This window comes from Canis lupus, chromosome 27 (genome assembly GCF_048164855.1).
Source record: "Canis lupus baileyi chromosome 27, mCanLup2.hap1, whole genome shotgun sequence".
Classification (NCBI taxonomy): domain Eukaryota; kingdom Metazoa; phylum Chordata; class Mammalia; order Carnivora; family Canidae; genus Canis; species Canis lupus.
In genome coordinates this window covers 19,458,575-19,480,530 of record NC_132864.1, presented here as the reverse complement: position 1 = coordinate 19,480,530, position 21,956 = coordinate 19,458,575, and the positions used below count along the sequence as shown (strand labels likewise).

The following is a 21,956-nucleotide window of genomic DNA, read 5'->3' as shown; positions in this document are numbered from 1 at the left end:
TTGTTATGATAACAAATTGATCAAGTTGTGTTGTTTCCTTAAGAGGTTATTTGGAGGTGTGTGAGATTTTATTGGTTCTGAAGGACATCTCTCAGTGAATATATGTAGTGCTGATTCAAATCTTCTCAAAACATTGATTAAATAAATAATTGCTAGGTCAAGTTGAGACATGTGACAACATTGAAAATTCTGAGTTTTGGGCCTGAAGGATTGAACATAAAATGGCCCTTACCTTTGATAGAAAATGCATGGATAGAGTTTATATAACTATGCAGCCTTACCCATCCTCAACTGTTGTGTTAACTCATAACCATGTGGCTATGTCCATTTAGAACACTCTTGGAAGGATATTTCTTCTCATATGGGATCCTCACATTAACATATCCGTCATCAGTTTTACTCAAAACAGTGGATTAAGGATGAGTGGGTTAGAATGTGTGGTGAGTAAGGGGGAGAACTTGAGGGGAGAGTGGTTAGAAAGTAAGTGAATTTTGTGTTAAAATAATATCATTTAATATTCAGGCCATATATATATTTAAACATATGTAATTTTTTCTGAGAAGCCTTTCTGATACCACCAGTTTGGGTAAGCTGCCCCTCCTGTGTTTCTTGCTAGCTCCCTCCCATTGCTACTCCCACAATAGTTTTTAGTTGTTTGTATTGTAATTGTTTGTATCTGTCTCCCCTATAGCTTGTAGGGTCTTTTTTAAGGGAGGCATTGGTGTCTTACCATTAATCATCAGAATTTAGCACCTAGTAGATACTCATTCAGTAAACATTTACTGAATATAATTGCTTCATCTAGTTTCTAGATAAATATCTAGATTGATTATTTTTGGGAGCAGCAATGTGCATGCTTGTGTTAATGTAATCATGGTACAGAGAATTTGGGGGTTAATGAGGGGTCAGAACGTGTTTGAGGGATTATAATAGGTGTTTTCATACTTGTAGATTTTCACATCACACTCTTCTGAGGCTTTAGGTGCTGTCCAGAACTGCTCAAGCATTGCTAGTGGAGGGAGTTCAGTGCAGGTCTACTTTTATCCCTTTTCTGCTTGGGGCTTGATGTAGCCAGGTTTCTCCTTTAAAAATTTGCAAACTTAAGCGTTCAGTTTCCTCTGAGAGTTGAGAGCCAAGGCCCAACGAAGCTCAGTCTCTTTTTGTGAAGTGGCTGCCCTGGCTGCCCTTCTGGGGAGACTATTGCAGTGCTGGCAGACCATTGGAAGAATGAGGGTTGGTCCCTGTTGTTACACCTCCTGGTTCATATAAATTGTTTCATGTTCACTAAGCTTGTTTCATTCAGGAGCACTGAAAGGAAAAAAAGCATAGTGCTTGAAAAACCCTCTTGCTTAAAAATCAGCTGTTACTATTTTTTTTTTCCACTTTAAGTTAATGAACAGTTATTTGGGACTTCTATATGTCTTTGTGGAAAATTTGAAAATTTTCAATTTAATTGTAATGAAATTTGACCTGATGATATGTTGATGATTTGAATTGTAATGGAGTTGTTGGAAAACTTAGCTATAAAAATGGTGTAAGTTATTTCTTAGTTTATGTTATTTTTGTTAACTGCAAGTAGTGAAGTAATGTTTATGGAGAAGAAATCACAGAGTCTGCGTAACTGATTCCATATGGCCAGAAGCATGTATTGGGTCCTTAAATGGGACAAAAGGATGAAATTTTAATGAAACATACAATAATTGTCAGGGCCACATTAGCTCTTTATTATTTTACACTAATGCTTTGAAGTAAAGAACAGGATTTGGCACATTCATAATTCTTTCCTCTTGAGAATCAGTCAGGGTAATAATGTTCAAGGTTTAATTTAAAAATCAAGAGAAACTATTATTATGGAATTAAATAGATGCTGCCAATATGATCTGAAAATAACTATATATTTATATGTTTTCATAAACACAGTACAACCTTTCTAATTCTTTCCAGTTAAATATACCCCTGTGTATCTTTTTCACAGATGTCACCTTAGAAAACGATATCGACATTAGTTGTTTAGTGTTTTTTCTTTAAATCTCCAAAATTCAATTAAAAATTTAAAGTACATAGGAGTGTGAACTGTAAATTAAGAAATGATTAGGAGTCTGATTATATATAAAAGTAATAAGAGAGGAAGTTGTGTTGTGGTGTTATACAGACCTTACTATATTTAAAGTGGAGTTCAATTCCATCTTGCTTGGTTTTCTGTCCACTTGGTTAAAATGTATTCTGGCATTCTCTGGGCAGACAGCCAATACTAAAATAAACACTTAGTATTGGAATGGTTCTTGTAATGTCTACATAAACTCTGAGATTGGGATCTTCATAATCTCAGAGCCTCTACTTTGACTCTGTTGTATTCAATGAGACAGAGAAGAGAAATCATTTATTTCTTTTTTTTTTCTTTTTTTTCTTTTTTTTTCATTTATTTCTTTTTAAAGAAGCTTCCAAATAAATATTATACTATGGGTCTTTAATTCTTAATGTTGCCTTTCTTTTAAAACTTAGAAAAACTCTGTAAAGAGAACTTTTCCTAGGAAGTGGTGGGGTTTTTGTTGTTGAAGGAAGATGGAATTTAATGTGTGTTTTGGTATCTCAAGAGAAATGAGATATTAACAACTCTTGGTTGATGATTGACATGAACAATTTCTTCTTAAATTTCTGGGTTTGTTACAGGAAGAACGTTTACATCCAAATGAAGCACTGACTAGTTAAGTGGTCTTGGAAATGTTGCTTTAGCTTTCTGTGCTTCAGTGACCTCTGTGAAAAGAGAGTGTTAGTAGTATTTACCTCATAAAGTTATAGGAATTATTAGATAATACAAGGTATTTAAAGTGACTAATGTAGTAAATGTGTAGTATTTGTTAATCATTATTACCAACATTGTCAGAATGCTAGTCACATGAGCAGTAATTTTGATTCTTTATCTCTTCCTCTTCTTATTCCATTTCATCTCATTTATGTCAGCCACCCTGTTGTTGTTAAATGTTCCTTTATTTGCAAATGCTAATCTTTTATGAACATACTGATTCAGAGTGCCTCATGTATTCTTTTTCGGTTACTTTCAGATTCTCAGAGTTAAAATCATGCATTTGTTCAAATGCCAAATCCAGCTTAAATTTGCCTGTTGGTTTTGCACACATACACATATAATTATTGTTTATACTTTTGATGCTTTGATATTCATGTAATAAGGGGTTGTTGGTACTTGCAAATCTGGCCTGCAGTGTACAGCATTCTTTCCTTAACTTACTACCCTGAGGCTTGGTTTTGAATGAATGTCACTTCTCTCCCCTCAGATGCATTGAACTTAATTTTGTACTATTAAAGCTTTTTCTTAGGAATTGGAAATTTCCACATTTATTCAAATTTACTGCAGCCTTTAATTCAGTATTCTTTCATTAGTTAATATGGAGTAAAAAATGGCATCTTAATAAATGTATTCGTGTTATTTTATGTCTAAAATACGCTTCAGTGAAAAGCTATATAACTTATTTTTGTTGGGGAACATTTGTCATAGAGTTGGAGTGAGATTTAGTATCACTGCAAAAATAAAATTAAAGTGGACGAATTTGAACCGTAACTTATTGCAAAGAGTAATACAGACTTAAAAACTTGCAATTTTTTTTGAGAAATAAAATCATGACAGTTCATAACAGAATGAAGAAAAATTCTTGTAATAGGTAAAAGTTTAGAAAAACCGTTCTAGAGTGAATTGTCTGTAGAAACAAATAATTGATGTACAGAAATTTTTCTATTGAGTTGAGTAAAAAATGAAGTGTAAACTTATTTGTATAATAATGAAAATATTTTAATTTCTATTTACTAACTTTAATTAATTAATTAATTAAAATATTTTATTTATTTATTCATGAGAGACACACACAGAGAGAGAGGCAGAGACACAAGCAGAGGGAGAAGCAGGCTCCATGCAGGAAGCCCTATGAGAGCCTCGATCATGGAACTCCGGGATCACTCTCTGAGACAAAGGCAGATGCTCAACTGCTGAGCCACCCAGGTGTTCCCTACCTTACTATTTTAATCATAAAATACATGTCACATAATCATAAATGTTTATATGTGTAGTTACATATCTTTGATCATTTTAAAATGAAAGAATAAGTACTGAGAACCAGTATATATATTTTTTTGTGTTTTGAAGGACAAAAAAAATTATGTCAATAGAATCAGTAAAAAATATTTCATGTGTCAACATTTTCAGTTTGTTGTTTAAGTAAGTGTGAACCAGACACTTGTTTAAGACCTTATGTGGCCACATGCTATTCTAAAAGTTAAATGCTTCCCAGTTCTGCCCACAGTACTGATAGGCTTGGATCAAAAAGTCCTGTTCAGAATGTGAATGTTTTCATGAGCAAATATGAAATGTACATATTGTGGCTGAACTGTGGTATGTTTGTTCCATCTAGTTTCTTGGCTTTCCTTCATTAAATTTAATTGGTTTAAAGTAGATAGGGATTTGGAAGTGTTCAGACCTGAAAAAGTGTATTGTTTTCCTAAAAATATTACTTTTAATAGTTGAGTGTTAATTTTTCTGTGGTTAGAATTAAGTATATCCTTTAATAGATTTTAAAAGGTAAAAGTCAGAAGTGTGTGTATTTTATGCTGTGTTGGTACTTTACACACTATTTTATTGAATTAGTAGTGTCTCAAGCATTATTGACACAGATTTTCCATTCTTTTTAAAAAGATTTTATTTATTTACTTGCAAGAGAGAGACAGTGACAGCATGAGCCAGGAGGAGAGGGAGAAATAGGCTCCTCACTGAGCAGGGAGTGCAACGTGGGGCTGGATCACAGGACCCTGGGATCATGACCCAGGCTGAAGGCAGAGGCCCAACCGACTGAGCCACCCAGGTGCCCCCAAATTTTCCATTCTTAAGTACACTAACACTTTAATTTTCTGAATTCCTCAGAAAATGAGTCATTCTAGACAGGTCTCTGGATAAGGTGAGTTTAAGCCCATGATAGGGGAAAAGAAACATTTTGTATGAAGCTACTTCTGTTACAAAAGGATTTCTCTTTCTAACTGTATACCGGCCAGAATTAGCTTTAAACAGTTTTTTATTGGATACGGGGAAGATGACTCTGGTTTATCATTGTTTTGTCACGGATTGGTTCTGGCAGTACCAGAGTCTCAGCGTCAGTCTTTCAACAGCTGTAGGGCACCATTTGGGAGAGGTTCTGCAATCCTATAATGAACAGCAGGGGTTTTGGGGACAGGCTTGGGTTCCAGTCCCATCCCTCCTGTATGTAGGTGTGTGATCTTTGTCAAACAACTAAATTTCATTTTCTTCATTTGCAAAGTGGAGAATTAGAGTCCTAATACTTCATTGAATATGAGGATTATGTGAATTAACACATGGGAATCCCTTAGCACAGCACTTAGCTCATAGAAAACTCTTAAGTATAAGCTGTTATGTTAATGTTGTCACTCTTTCTTCTACAGCAACAAGAACAATGCTCCAGGCAGCTAGGACTCTTGTTCTTGTTGTTATGTCTACTATTTATTTGTTTTCCTCTTCCTGACATTGATAGGTATATATGTATTAGAGCTTTTTCCATTTTCTATTTCTAACAAAGGGGTTATTTGTTTCTTTTTATCTGAATGTTGTCAGCTTAGAGAATGGAAGAACCTGTGAGCCATGGTGTAAGTAAAACTTAAGTGTGCTTACAGGCAAATATGTTTCAAGCACATCAGGAAGACTTAAGGTAAATGTACTCTTTGCATATTTAAGGTAGAAAAATTTTCCATTTGGTTACAGAATTTCCTGCACTAAGGAGAACGGGTTAAAATAGAAGCAGATGTCTTTGGTCTGTTTATTTCAAGAAGGGAGAAATGCTTCCTTTCCATGCAGGTGTCATTGAAATATTGACCATCATTTCTTCTAGGAGACTGAATTTAACTTGCTTTAGGCCTTCAAAAGTGTATACAATTCCTAGCTTTTAATTCTTTATTGTAGGGAATCACAGCAATTTCTGTTGTTAATGACATACATATCCAGTTATTCCTGTTAAAGAAATTGATTCCTTCTGGTCCTCTTCTCTGTTACTTATTTGTGATGGTAGAGGGTGGGGGATGTGGGGAAGGTGGGGGAATATGGTAGCCCTCAGTCCTGGAGTATATGCTTTGGTCTTCTCTTGCTGATGGAGGTGGCATAGTAGCTACCTTTTCCTTCCTATGTTCCATTTTGTGGCTTTTAGTTGCCATTGCAGTTTCTTGGCAAATATTGGACTGGAGAAAGGTGATTGATCTTTTTTTCATATACCCTGTTTTCTCCCACAGCAGTAAGTTCTGGGTACAGTAAGAAAATACAATTCTTTAACTAGGCTAGTCTACCTTCCAGCAGGAATATGAATAATAACTAACATATGTAATTACTGTGTAATGTCATTGTCCTAATTATGTTACATACTAATTTAATCTTGAACAAGTCTTTGAGCTTTGTATTGCAATTTTTTAACAGGAGAAGAGCTAAGATTGACACAGATTTAGTAACTTATCTGTGGCCTGTCCATACAGTATGTAACCTAGCTTGGAGTAGAATTCAGCTCTTAGAGAGTCACATTTTTAATTAAATTAAAAAAATTCTTTTTAACTTCTATTACAAAAAATGTGAAAAAAACTAGTAGAATATATTGAACACTCTGCATACATTTCACGTATATTTATGATTATAAGTTAATAATGTGTTACCATGCTTGCTTTATCAGATTTGCTCCTGAAAGTGGTTTTTTTTTTTTTTTTTTTTTTTTTTTTTTTTTTTTTTTTTTTAGATTTCATTTATTTATTTGTAGACACACAGAGAGGCAGAGACACAGGCAGAGGGAGAAGCAGGCTCCATGCAAGGAGCCTGATGTGGGACTCGATCCAAGGTCTCCAGGATCATGCCCCGGGCCAAAGACAGGCGCTAAACCGCTGAGCCACCCAGGCTGCCAGCTCCTGAAAATTTTAAAACAAGTCCTATAAAGCATGACATTACTTATGTCCGTATGCTTTTTTTTTTTTTTTTTGTCATTATGCATCTTTAAAAAGTAAGGGGGCATTTTCGTATATAACTACACTCCACTGTTCACATATTTCATTTAGTTATTCCTCTTAACTTGGCTTTTGAATGTTGAACATTCAACATTCTTCTCCCCTCCTTCTCTTTTTCCATACCATTGAGCTTTTGAAAAGACTGGGTCCTGTGATTCCCAAATTCTTAGCCATGATACCTTTCTGCTTTCTGAGGGACCAAGCAAGGGAAGGGAAGTGGAGAGCAGAGGGCAAGTGAGTGGGAATCCTCCAAGGTGTACGAAATGTACCAGACTGTGGCTTGAATTCTTTGAATGGGAGACCTAGGCTGGAAGTTGAACAAAAAAACTACCTGCAGACAGAATTTGACACTTTAATCACCTATTTCCAAACAAACCAAACCCCCACAAAACAGTATTTTCTTCTTACCTTTCTCTTGTTAGGATATGAACTATTGTTGCTATTAAAGTTTGTTTAGATATGCAAACAATAATATAATTATGCCAGAACATAATTATGCAAAAAAATAATTTCAGACATTGCAAAAATTACTTTTTATTCCCCTTTCATTCAGCTGGCATTTACTGAGTCTTTACTCTTTTCACAATTCTTCTGGGGCTTTGTAAGAATATTCTGTTCACAGCAAGTTTATAACTCAGTAGGGGATAGAGCTTCTGTGAAACAAAATACTTTACCATTTAAGTTGGAGTGTGCAGGTACTTCTGGTCAGGGCAAGTGAAACATGCCTGGGAGATGGTGAAAGGAGAGGGACCATTGCCATTCAAGTGCATATGGCAGTGGGAAGAGGTGATATTTGAGGGATCCAAAGAAGCAGAATTTGACACTTAAGGCACTTTGGGTGGGCTGAAGAAAGTAAACAAAAGTGTAGAACTGAGGGCTGCCTGGATGGCTCAGTCGGTTGGGCGTCTCCCTTTGGCTCCTCAGGTCATGATTCCAGGGTCCTGAGATCTAGTCACATATCTGACTCCCCACTGAGACTGCCACTCACCCTGCTTATGCTCACTCTCTCTCTCTCTGTCAAATAAATAAATAATGTATTTTTTAAAAAAAGTGTAGATCTGAGAAAGCACAGGGAATAGAAGTTGTGTGTCAGTGTGTTCCAATGCCCTTAGATTAAGGAAGTGTCTTTCTAAAAAGACCTACGTTACATTTTACTTCCCCGTCTCTTATGTTTTTGTAACTATCCACTTTCACCCTTGGGAATATTAACGATAGACATGCATTGGTTTGCATGGGTCCCACAGCCACTATAGGCAGAAAGCATCATTTTACTTTCTGATATTATGGTTATGATAATTTTGGTTTTCTAAAATTTGCTGTAGCTTTGTTTTTGCAACTAGTTCTTCTGTCACATGGCCTTTTGTTGCTCAGGTTCAGCCATTCCATGGGATGTGTCACACTACATTTTCCTAAAGGCTATAGATAATATAGTTTTCACAATGTTTACTCCAGAATCAGTGTAACAAAGCAATCCCATTGTGTTTATTGTTAAGTTCTGTCCTAACCCTTGCTAATGGAGTCTCTTCATGATACTTCTAAAATAATTCTTTTCCTTCAAAGAAGCAATTTAAAAATAGGATGTGAAGAAGCATTTTCACTTAAGGCATTTAACAGTTCTGACACCTCTTAACTTAAGACATTTCTGATCTCTTCTTAATGACTTCTATATGAAAATTGGCTTCTTCATGAAGACCTATTATACACCTTTCTTTTGAATAACAATGTTATTACTAGACAGTTTTTTGATTCTGGTTGCAGCAAGCCTAGTTAAGATGAAGTTTAAGTTATGGGCCCAGTTTATTTTCTATGATGTTAATTTTCTTATTTTTTAATAATTTGGTGACGTGATAGACTTGCGGGGAGGAGGGTGTAGACAACGTTGAGTGATAATAGCAACTGACACATATTGGGTCCCTACTCTGGGTTGGTAGAGTGCCAAACGCTTTATGTATGCTAGTTCAAATTCTTAAAGGAGTAGTGGCAGATGAGACTAAGATGGATGTTTGGGCCTGTTCAGAGGAGGTTTGGAATGCCAGCCTGGTGAATTAAGGTTTTCTTATCTCACTCATTATAGAAATTTGTTTTACTAAATGATGACAATATCTAGATGTTAATAAGAAGGGTAGAAATGGCTTTATTTTTGCCTTCTTGAGTTTCTAAGACTTTGTTGTAATAATCTGAGGATGTTGATAGCTGGCTCTACTGAAAGTAAGGGTAAGATCTGGCCTTAGGCAGACACAAGTGTGAAGTTAATGTCCAGTGACATAGCCTGCATGGTCAGCCAGAACAAGAGGTTTGGCTTAGAGCTATACTGGTATAGCAGTCATCTCAATGTCAGCTCTTACTCCAATTAGGTCTTTGTAAAAATTTTTGCAGTTAGAGCCATTCTTTGACAGCTAAATCTCTCTATGTGTGCATTTGTTAAATAGATGTGTTTTTTGGTATATGATCCAATTGAAGGAATATGAATGAATGCATCCATTTATGTCTCTCCTATAGCCAGCAAATTTTAAAAATGTAACCATCAGAGGCCAAAATAAAAGAAATGTCATCTCTCTCTCCCCTTCCTGGCCCTTTCTCCTTTGAATGTTACCTTACCGTTCATTTACCAAATATTTTTTATTGCCAACTAGTTCATGCTCTTTGGGGGCCTGTAAAAGGAACCAAACATTTCCATTCACTCATCTTGAGCCACTCCATTCCCAATGTCTATTTTCTCTTAGCCTTTGTGTTAACTTCTTCTGCTTCAGTCATCTCTGTTGTCCCATCCCTCCTTAAGCTCTCTGTTTCCTTATTCTGATTATTACTTGTTCTTCCAGGTCTGATTAAATCATGGTGGGGGATTTGGCATCTTTAAAAACTGTGAGAAACTTCCATTATATATAATGGGTATCTGTCTTTAAGTTGCTTTCTTGTTCAGTCACAAACGAGTCGACTTTTTGGACATAATCTTCTTTAATGAAGCTAGCTCTCTTTGTCAAATGAGAATTAAAAAGTGATTTACAAATAGAACCACAGGTGTGTCAAACATTTATTGACTAAAACATGTGGAATCCTTTGTTAGGATTGTTGAGGGTATGTTTAACAATAGAATGTAATTGCTGAACTCTAGGCATCTCCTTCTGATAAGCCGATAATTTATTGGGGTGTAAGACTTACTGTATAAGCTAACTATTATGTATGACAAGATGTGGGAAATTCTGTAATTTAAATATAATCAAGAATGTCTTGACAAGTCAGGAAAGACAAATTAATTCCACTTGGAAAGATGAGAGAAAGGTTTCATGGAAAGCATGGCATAATAGTAGGCAGAGACAGGAGCAAGGTAGTCTATTCTGGGTACGTGGTGCAGTATATGAGCAAAGGTGTGAATATAGAGTTCATTCAGAGTCCCTAAAATGGCGAGTTTTAGTGGATAGGAACATTTAGATAGAAGGAGGTATGAACTGGGCAAAGAGGTGGGGCCAAAAAAGTACAATTCTAAGATCATTGGACTTTATTTTAGGCATTGAAAAATTTAAAAGATTTTATTTGATAGTGTGCATGGCCGCCAGCTCACAGGGGGATGTGTACATGGGAGAGGCAGAGGCAGAGGCAGAGAGGGAGAAACAGGCTCCTCACTGAGCAGGAACCCTGAGGTGGGCTTGATCCCAGGACCCCAAGGTCATGACCTGAGTTTAAGGCAGACCCTTAACCAACTGAGGCATCTAGGAGCCCTGAGGCAGTGAAAATTTTTAGACAAGGGGGTGACATGAACAGACCTGTGTTTTAGCTGGATAACTTGGGAAGTAGCGAGAAGAATGGATCAGACGCAACAGTGAGGATCAAATTGAATTTAAGTTGGGAAGCAAGACGAATAGATTTGAAAGCATGGATATGGATTGGTGTCCATGGGTGGATGAACAGATAAAACATGGGGCATCTTTTTCTGTATTTCTTTGTGTATCTGTGCCTATGTATCTTCCCTTCTTTTCCTAAAAAGTACCTAAATTCTAGTACTTTTCCTTCCTATAACTTTTTTCCCCACAAGATAACAAAATAAAAAGAAGCTACTTTTATTTATTTATTTTTAATGCGAGTGGTTTTAGCTAGAAATGTAGAGCAGAGTTACTGAGCAGGCATAAACAAGCAAACAGGTTTTCAGTATACATTGTCAACTAGACACATCACTTTTTTGCCAATTTGATCTTTAGATATGGAAAGCACTTTTTTGCCATTGACAAAAAGTTTTTCAGACTTCATTCCTTGTTTCACTGGTACTGAGCCACCTGCAGTAGCTCTCAATTTGTAGGAGAGAAATGGTCACATTTATGAAGTTTTACCAGCAGAAATTATGCAAATAATTTTCATGTGAGATATTGCTTAGTTCCATAAACATGTATTGAGTATTTGTTATTTTTAAAAAATAAAATAGAATCATGAGAGGAAAGTTGAAAGTTACTGGCTGGAGCACCTGGGTAGCTCAGTAGTTGAGCATCTGCCTTTGGCTCACAGGTCATGATCCCAGGGTCCTGGGATCGAGTCCTGCATAAGGCTCCCTGTAAGGATCCCGCTTCTCCCTCTGCCTATGTCTCTGCCTCTCTCTCTCTCTCTCTCTCTCTGTGTCTCTCATGAATAAATATCTTTAAAAAAAAAGTTACTGGCACACTGAGAAATCCAGGAAATGTTTGAGTTCCTTTAATACTTTTTTCTTTCTCTCCTAAACTTTCATGTAATTAAATACGTGAACAAATGTGTATTATATGGATGAATAGAAATGAATGCTCTTCACACTGAATCATCCCTAGGAGCTTAAAAAAATTCATGTTTTAGCAGTTTAATAATCTCATGTTATCTAATACCAGTAATAGTAATAGGGTAGTATCTCAGATTAAGGAATAGGTTTTAATGATAAATTATTTTTTATGACTACAGAATTAGCACATGCTCACTATATTCTATCTGTAAGGTAACAAAATTGTAGTTTGGTATACTAAGGTGGGTTATTTTAAAGGCTAGAAAGAAAATTTTGGCATTTGTGTTTAGAATTTTATTCTTCTATCAAGGCTTAGATTTTGCATCTTGTCTGTTGAGTCTTTTATTAGCTAAGAAAAGATACGAAAAAGACTTTCATTATTATTTTTCATCCTTTAAGGTTAACCTACAACCTGTTTTTCCAACTTGCAGGGGAAGATTGAATGCTTATGTGCTTCCCTTAACCTCAACTCCCCTCTACCACTCTTCCCCCTACCCTCCCATTTTTAGATTTTGGTTTTGTTACTGTTACTTTGTGCCTTAGTAACAAGGATGATCCTCATATATGGTAAGGATAAAATTGTGTTATGGTAATTAGGGTATTTGTAATACCTTGCTATCAAATTTTCTGTAGAAGAGTTTTCAGTGCAGTTCAAGATTGTCTTCAAGTTGTTTAAAGGCCAAAAAGTGCTCTGTTGCCTGGAGGAATGTTTATAGGTATTGATATATTTCACCTTACCTTTTAGAATGGTTATTTTCAGCAAGGGTAGCAGTAGCAGTAAAGCAATTCCATTCCATATTTTATTGCCATTGATAAAAATGACTCATAATGTGAAGAGTCTGATAGGATACAACTATCTGGTATATCTCTTAGATATAACTATCTGGTATGTCTCTTAAGTTTCAAAGTCAGCATTATACCTATGCCATGAAGAAAACTGAGATGATAGATCTAATATAATGTTACCAAAAATTAGACAAGTGTAATGAAGTGAGGTACTGTTTTTTGGTGTGTGAATGATAAATGATAATTTGAGCTTCTGAAATAAAGCTGTTCTTTACATTTATAATAGGAAAAGCAAAAAAGTTGTTTCTGTTAAGTTCTTTAGCTGACTACCTTTAACTTCATTTTTGTCAGAACCTAACTATGGTACATACACTGCTTAACCACTCTTTCTTCTATAGTATAAGCTTTCTAAATAAGCACAGATTGCACTGATTTGTTGAGTAGTTAAATGTTGTTTAGTTAAATGGATATATGTTTTATCATCTCTAGGTATGGGCCCAGGGTTATAATTATTCTTATATCTCCAGTAATACCTTCTTGCACATAGTAGGCTTACTATAAGTATTTGAGAGGTAGGCATCTTTGTTGTAATAGATCTTTTGATACCTTTTGTCTATACCTAGACTACTGCTGTTTTTCTTGGACTTGGGCTATTTAGAGAATTTTATCAAAATTTAAAGTAATTTTTTTGTTAGCAAAATTTTAAGCCTTTCTTGTCACGAATAGGAAAGAATTCAATTTTTCTTTGTTTTGTTTAGCTATTGTGGAAAACTTGGAATAGGCTGCTAACACACATTACTATTGTGTGGGGAATTTTAAAACTTTTTTTTTCTCAACAGGATTAGGCTAATAAAGTATTTGAAGCAGTTACTCAGGAGTTACTATATGCCATTTATTTTGAAAACCATGTAGCAGCAGGAGAGAGCATGGAATCTCTGGACTGGAAGGAACCTTTAAAGGTGAGATAGGCCAAGCATTCAACTGCCCTCCCTGGGGCAGTTGAAATCCACAAAATCCATCCTAGGTTATTTTTCAGTGAGTGACAAGGAAATTGTATGTACACTACCGTGTCCCTTCCTCAAGGATATATAGTGATGTGTTAAATGTTAAATGTCAGGATTCCTTGTTAAGGGGATTTCTATTTGCTATTTATATCTATCTTTGATCAGCATTGCCTTGTCTAACAATATACCAGTAGATATAGATAAATTAAACTTAACTGCCATGCCTTCTGGAGAGCTTTTGTTTTCTACGAGTTTGGCTATCTTGTTTGGTATCAGACAGATAATAATTTCTTGATCTGATGAATGTGATGTTGATAAGTCAATTTATTTAAATGGCCATATGAAGATAATGGGATCATAATATGAAGTTAGTGTACTGACAACAGAGACATGTGCCCTGCAATGCTATTTTGTTAGATACACAGAACATGGAATTACCTTTGTAAATAGTATGGAGATGAATTAGATGGAGCATCCACAGGGCAGAAATATCACAGTGATGCTGTGAAGTGCAACTTGAAGCAGTTTAGCACAAGTGAGGTGTTAATGATTAGCAAATAATCTGTTAGATTTATTAGTACACTAAGTCAGAGTATTTATGTGCACAGACTACCACAGTCTTTCATGGAACATTTACTCTCTGCTGGAGATAGTTCTAGGTACCTTTAGATATTATCTCAGTTAATCTTTAAAAGCTTCTCCGTGTAGTAGTTGGAGCCATACAGAATATACATTCATAGTGGCTGTTAATTCATAGTGGAAGGTATAGTAGATGAGCTATTAGTTATATTAGCCAAATTGATTAACCATTAACATGGAGAATTGAGAATTTATATTTTAGTCCTCAGACCAAACTCAGTGTCATAATCACTCAGAATTTCAAAGAAGGAATCTGAAATGATTCTTAGAATTGGACTGTTGGGAGCCAAGTTCTTTGGGACAGTGGAGGGTAGGAGAAGGGGTATTTTCATGGACCAACTTTGCTTTTTCACACTGGATGAGGATGTGGCCTTGTTGATGCTAAATTTGATCTGGGAATCGAAAGTTTATTGTCAAAAATTCCTGTAATGGAATCATGGTGTGAGTACTCCCAAATGATACGTTAAACCATTGGGACAGTGGAATAGCAGGAATCTCTCAGCTCAGTTGGGAGCTTTCCTTGTGTGAGGCACATGGAAGGAAAAGCCAAGGAAAGATAAACTGCATATGTGCCTATTCTGTGGCCCCATATAGTCACCTGGCTTTTATTAAGTTCTATAGCATTGGCTAAATAATTGGGAATTTGAACGAAGTGTTTGTGTATGTCTTAACTAATTCTTAACTTGTTTTTATGAAGGTACAAATTGCTATGATTTTCTTTTTGCTTGGAAATAAGGGTTCATATACTTTATATGGTTTAGGATTTGTAACTTTAATATATCCCATTTATGAACATGAACAAAACTCATCAGGGCCTAGCCCTCTCTAGAGACGTGAACAGAAAGTAAATATTATCCGTTACTCTTCTCACCTTGCCCTGCAATTGTTTGCTTGTTTTCATAGCAGTATATAGCAAGCACGGCAGTTATAAATCTATCTTAGACCAGAAAAAATCAATTAATGCACAATTTAATGGACATATTTTAGAAGAAAGGGGTAGCAGAGAAAAATAAGGGACGTGAGTCAACTCCCAAGAAATGTGGATTATAAAGTAGTATGAGCTGTTATGGACAACCTGGGAACCTAACTTAGGAGTTTCACATTGTGTCTGTAGGAGAACAAAGTTGTAAATTCCAGGTCAGTGATTTACAAATCAAAGTTTGAAACACAAACCCATTTTTTTTTTTTAAGATTTTATTTATTTATTCATGAGAGAGACACACAGAGGAGCAAAGATGCACAGGCAGAGGGAGAAGCAGGCTCCCGAGCAGGGAACCTGATGTAGGACTGGATCATGGGACTCTGGGATCATGCCTGAGGCAAAGACAGAGGCTCAACTGCTGAGCCAGCCACCCAGGCGTCCTAACACAAACCCATTTGTAACTGAGATCTTTCTAAGCCAACTTTCAGGAAATAGAGGCATGCCTCAGTTTCCATGGTTTTGGTGATCGCTATTTCTTCTCAGTTAATTTGTGATCAAGAAATAATTTTGTGTTTTATTTCACTTGTTATGTACATATAATGTGGCATGATTTTTTCTGTGTACACTGATGTAGCAAATTAGCAATGTCCTCATTTAGTTTCACCCCAAGGAAGGAAGAAAAATATTCAGCATTTGTTAAATTCTAAAATTTCTCTTCATGCTCCTTGCCCTGCCCTCCTTCACTGCCCGCCAAGAACAACAAAACAGTAGAAAGCAAAGCAAAAACAAGAACCTTTTTCAAGCAATTTTGTAGCTTTGAAACCTGTATGAGTATGTGAAAAAATACTACCACATATTATAGTTAAGTTACAGTGGTGGCTTTTTCACGTGTGTGTTAAGTTTGGATATTTTCTAAGTCACTTTTACTAAGATTAAATATAATACTGATCATCCTGACGAAGGACAGGTGAGAATTTTGGAGGCATACTATATTCTGACAGTTTCTTGAGGTTCATTATTATTTGTATCTCTTGCTCAAATGTTTACTCTATGTAAACAGTAAAGAAAATAGATTAAAACTGAGCATTTCATAATCAGTGTTTAGCTACTGGTATAGTACAGAATTAAGCAGTCAACACCAATTTTAGAGTCATTCGGTGGAGAACAAACCTCTAATTCTTTCTATCTCTGGAGCCAGTAGTGCCTGAACCCACAAAGCTTGTCAGTAGATAAGATAAAATACAGCAGGCAATTTTGAATTCACCTGTTTGAGTATAAGGAAGAGCGTGACTGCTTATAATTCTAATACTTTAAAGATACTGTAAAAATGGTGCTTATTTAAAAAAAATAATTCTAGCATACTATGATGGCACTGTAATACATTTGACTTAAATTCACATTACTTTGAAATGTATGTTTTATAAAAGTGTCATTTCATTTTTATACACGTGAATTGTGCATGCTTGAACTTAAAAAGCAATAAATGAATAGTAATCTTGAACTTTTTATTTATTTACTTATTTTATTTTTAAAAAGATTTTTTTTTTTTTTTTTTTTTTATTAGAGACAGAGAGAGAGAGGCAGAGAGGCAGATACACAGGCAGAGGGAGAAGCAGGCTCCATGCAAGGATCCCGATGCGGGACTCGATCTCGCGTCTCCCGGATCAGGCCCTGGGCTGAAGGCGGTGCTAAACTGCTGAGCCACCCGGGCTGCCCAATCTTGAACTTTTTATAAAAGAGATTGTATTTATTTGAGAGAGAGCAAGCATGTGAATGAGAGGAGGAACTGAGGGAGAAGAACAAGCAGACTCAGAGCTGAGCATAGAGCCTGATGCAGGGCCTGATGCCACAATCCTGAGATTCATGACAGCCCAAATCAAGAGGTGGATGTTCAGCCAACTGAGCCACTCAGGTGCCCCTTGAACTTTTAATATAATTTATTGTCTTGAATTATAAGGAGCTATAAAACCATTGTTACATGCTTGTTTGATAGTAGGAGTCATTTACTGACAGACGTTTGCCTGCCACTGCTTACTAGGCACTTTTTAAGGCATTGGAAGTACACATAGTGAAGTACACATAGTACACATTGTGAAGAAAACATAGTAAAATGTTGCTTGTTGTGGATTTTAAGTTCTAGTAGGGGAGATAGTAAAGAAGTAAACATATAAAATATAAAGTATGTTAGATACTGATTAGTGTTAGGGGGAAAAATGAAGCCATGAAGGAATTTGAAGTAGAGCGGTCATAGAAAGCCTCATGGATGAAGTCTCTCCATTTGAGCAGAGACCTGAAGGAGATTTGGGAAGAAAACGATGTGGACAGATATCTGTCAGAAGAGAGTGTTAGGAAGAGAAAACAGCAAATGCAAAGGCACTTGAGGTGGATGGTGCCTGTTGGTCTGATGAAGAACTACTAGTATGTCTGGTTGGAGTGAGCATGGGGAAGAGTAGTAAAGTGAAGTTGGGGTACAGTGAGTCTGAATATTATTCACAGAAGGTGCTGAAGACAGTGTACAGGCCTTTCTCTGAGTTGGGAAGGCACTGAAGAGTTCGGAGCAGAGGAATAAGTTGACCTTTTTTTTTTTTTAACAGAATCTCTAGCTATGATGTGGAGAGTAGATAGATTGGGGGCAGGATGGGGAAGGCAAACACAGAAACAGGGAAACTGTTGTAATGATCTGGGTGAACACGAGTTGTGGCACGGACCATGGTGGCTGTGGTGAAGATGGTGAGAAGTGGTCATGTGATAGATAAAATTGTGAAGGAGGAGCTGACAACTTGGGTGTGAAATGTGAGAGTGCAAGGAGAAAGCAAAAATTTGAATACATTTATAGGAAATTGCCAATTCCATTTTGATATTGCTCAATTATTTTATTATAGAAATAACTTGAAAAATATGGATACAAAGATAATGTTATTTTAATGTTTTATTATTGTATTTTCAGTTCCTTTTGCACATTTTATATGTGAGGCTATTTGTGTAATCCCATTTATGGATCAGGTTTCTATATATGAGAATATAAAAAATCAATTTCAGGATTATAATACAGTGTACTGCTGCTGCCACCTAATGTTTATAGCTCTTCATTTATATAATTACACTAACTGGTTATGCATAGCTTTAATATTGGTTTGAAACAGAATGTTAACAGATTGAGGTTTATTTAATTGAATTTATATTAGGTTCCTTTTATGGACAGTTAATATGATAATTGAATTATCTAGAAATGAGGTTATAGATTGAAAATTAATTTTATTGGCACCTTGATCTTTGTATTGAATTCAGTTCAAGTAATATTTATTTGTTGTGCTCAGCCCTGTTGTGTCTCTGCCCTTCCTCATGATGATTATGGTCTAATGGGGATAGATTTTCAAAAATAAACAAATAATGACATAATTAGCAGTTGAGAGAACCAGACAGGATAACAGATATACAGATTTTGTGGATAAAGAACTTGTAGTCAAACAAGGCAGATAAACATTTAAAAGTAATGAGATTAAATGCGAGGGCTATATCATTTTAGCCACTTTTCCTGTTGCTAAGGAATAATGCTAGCTAGAAACTTCTCTGAAACAACATGTTGCAAGAATAGTGTTAGTGATGTGATAGTTTTTCAAGGCAGTGCTGCTTTGGTTTTCTGCTGCTGCATGAGAGGCAGTTAATTTTAGCGATGACTACTTGTTATTGAAGGTTATGGTATTAGACCACTTTTAGTAATTGTTTGCTTTTCCTGGGTCCTTTTTTGTGATTAGGTGAGGATGTGATGGCTTGCTATCTCAAATGTGCCCTTTTCCAGGTGCCTGCTATATTATACTTTGTATTTCATGAGAGATGAAATAGTTTTTTGTTTACATGCATATGGAAGGTTCACTCATTTGTTAGTATAAAACTAGAGAACTACAGATGTTGCTAGGAGAAATAAGAACATTGTTAATGAACCCTGAAGATGGATTTAATAGACACTTACTGAGTATGCAGTGAGTGGGTCCCAAGGAATGTTCTGAGGCACTGGGGATATAGCCTTGAAACAAAGTAAGAGAATCTTTGCCTTCATTAAGCTTATATTCATTCTAGTGGGCCATGGGAGACAGATAATAAATGTATAACTATATAGTATGTCAGGTGATGGTAAAAATGCTCTAGAGGAAAATAAAGCAGGATAACAAGGATAGAGTATGCTGGAAAGGGGAAGGGATACACTTTGTGCTCTCTTTATGCAAATTTTCCTTTTTATGATAATTTTGTTCCTAGATAAATTATTAAAAAGAAAGTATACTTAAAATTGTTCTAAAGGTCCCTTCTGCGTTAGAAACTAGAACAGTTTGCATCCATGTATTCATCTTGTAAATACTCAGCAAGCGTATTACCTTGTGCCAGGTAATGTATGAAGTAAAAGGGATAAAAGACATGTTTTCTACCCTTAAGGAATTTAAAATCAAATTGGGAAAATATTAAAAAAAAACCCACTTTATTGTAACTGTAGGAGAGTCATTTATCTTTTTTCTTAAAAGAAAGTGAGTATAATGAAACATTTTAGCTTTGACTTTAGATGACAAACTGTTTCACTTATGAACTGAGACCCCTTGGTGGGATTATAATGCTGACCACTGAAAAGCAGTATTTTCTCTAGAGATTGTGATCTCCTTCTTTGAAAAAAGGAGGATCTACATTGTGATGCATTATTTCCTGCTGAGTATAATTTAGAAAACCTACCAAGTTTTCATCAGTCATTTTTGAATCACCTTTATCTTTTAGTTTATGCAATCAGTAAGCTGTAGGACACTATATAAAGTTTTCAAACTTTGAAATGTTGGGAAATATGCTCTATGATGTTCTTAATTCATAGGGCCTTAGGTTAGTGGGAAAGCTTGGCATAGCATTGCATTTCCGTTTTTCTGATGAGATCCTGGGGTCTCATCTACAGCCCTGTCTTTTCTTGACTCTTGTTACCACTAAGGTGGTAATGGTAGATTCAGAGAATACAGGAATATTTCTCAACTATATATGGTTTTGTGATATCCTCCATTAACCAAATGTCCTAATTGCTCTGAATTTCAGCAGTTTTAGTAAATAGGCATTTAAGGGTGGTTTGATTGGAAAACACTGGTTCTATCCTTTTTTTTTCTCAGATAGTAAAGCAAATATCTTATGGCAGAGGTTTTAGTTATCTTAAAATACCTTGAGCTGTAATACCTTAGAATTATTGGTTAAACAAAATAGAACAAGAAAAAAGCTAAAGAATAAAGCTTTCACATCTTTCACTGCTAGCTAATAACCTTCGTTTGGAATTTTCTGGTAGGTCACAATATGGCAGATGTCTTTTGAGGAATTATGACTTAACCCAGGTCAGACATGTGATAATTGAGCTCCCCAGATTTATCCTGATAGCTAAAGACAAATGTCTGGTATGGGAAGACAGTGGTTTAACTCACCACCCACCTCACTGAATCATAAAACTCTTAAGACTAGAAGCAACCAGTAAAAAGACTGTAGGTTTGGGAGAGTTCCAGCTTGGCCTCTGCAGCTCTTACAGAATAGAGCATTGAGAGAGAATTCCAGGGACCACCCAAGAGATCTTTGGTTCTTTCACTTTCTTTACAGTCTTTCCCCTGCCAGCCTTCCAGGTTATTACCCTTGTATTCTCCATCTAGCCTCTAATACCTAACACCATCAACAAACTCTGATGTGTTTAAAAAAAAAAAGAAAAAAGAAAAAAAATCCTTAAAAATCATCGACATTATCATAGTGTTCTAAATCTAGGCTGATTAAATACCTGTAGAATTGGGACTGTGTTTTATAAAATTCATTTTGTGGAGTAATTAGGTCATTTTAGATTTTAACAACATAACATCTAAATAATGGCTTATTTTTATTTATGTCTGTAGAAAAGTGTGGCAACCAACATGTATTTGGGAGTTACCATAATCTTTAGGTAAGGAAGAGCTATATAAGGTGGTTTGTATTCTCAAGTATCTAGGTGGAGGCAGAATAGCATTGGGTGTAGTGTTTCTTGATCTTCAGCATATATAAGAAGGTACATGGGAAGCTTATTAATAGATTTTCAAGCCTATTTCTCTGTGATTTTAATGTAATTCGGGGTACCTGTGGATTTCCACCTAACTTTCACATCCCCTCTGATTCAGATATGAGGTTTCAAAGTCCCATGCTTTGATTAACACTAGTGTTACAAAATAGACCACACTTTTTGAATTTCAGCTCATTTGTTAGCTTAGTGGCCTTGAGAAAATTACATAATTCCTGTGACCTCATTTTCTTTATCTGTAAAATGGAGATTGTTATGGAGAGCGAATTTTGTTCTTGGAACAGATATGATCACTCAGCAAAGGAAAGCTTCTGCCATTGCCGGCATTCATCACCCCGCTGCCACCACCACAACTGTCAGGTTATCATCAGCTGTCTTAGCGACAGGAATGCACAAAATAGCTAGCAGTGTCAGGCAGCATGCCTAGGAATGGTGTCAACAGTATCTGGGAGTTTAGAGGTATGCACAGGAATTTGGGCTGGAATGATCTGGGATATTCATGAAGAGAGATGATACCTGAATTAGACTTTGAAGAATAACAAAGATTTAGCCAAAGTGAAGACAAAGTTGGTAGGAGAAGACTATTCCTCAAAACAGAATTATTTCAAAATAACTTACTTTTGGTTACTAAAGTTTTACTCTTGATGGTTCACCTTGGTTATCTTCTGATTTGCTAACTTAAAATAATAATGACATACATAGGTCATCTGGGATCTTAAGTTTAGTCTGGAAAATAAAATGTTGGTGAAAATGTGCATATAATATGTGTTACAT

The 21,956-nt window shown here is 35.8% G+C and overlaps 1 protein-coding gene and 1 long non-coding RNA gene across 10 annotated transcripts in view; one reads left to right on the top strand and one right to left on the bottom strand.

Moving 5' to 3' along the window:
• The window catches only part of MED13L (mediator complex subunit 13L), a 294,941-nt gene that overhangs the window by 102,996 nt on the left and 169,989 nt on the right, over window positions 1-21,956 (top strand). The window contains exon 1 of one of the 9 annotated variants that reach the window (XM_072802655.1): window positions 14,508-14,655. The exons of the other annotated variants lie outside the window; for them this stretch is intronic. Within the exon in view, the coding sequence (XP_072658756.1) occupies window positions 14,643-14,655 (13 nt within the window). The 5' untranslated portion in view covers window positions 14,508-14,642. Of the gene's footprint in view, window positions 1-14,507; window positions 14,656-21,956 lie in introns of those variants that run through there. 9 annotated transcript variants of the gene reach the window in all.
• On the bottom strand, window positions 1,086-14,420 carry LOC140619359 (uncharacterized). Its single transcript, XR_012019243.1, has 2 exons — window positions 14,014-14,420; window positions 1,086-1,308 (listed from the first exon to the last, which is right to left on the bottom strand). It is a non-coding gene; the product is annotated as an uncharacterized lncRNA (long non-coding RNA).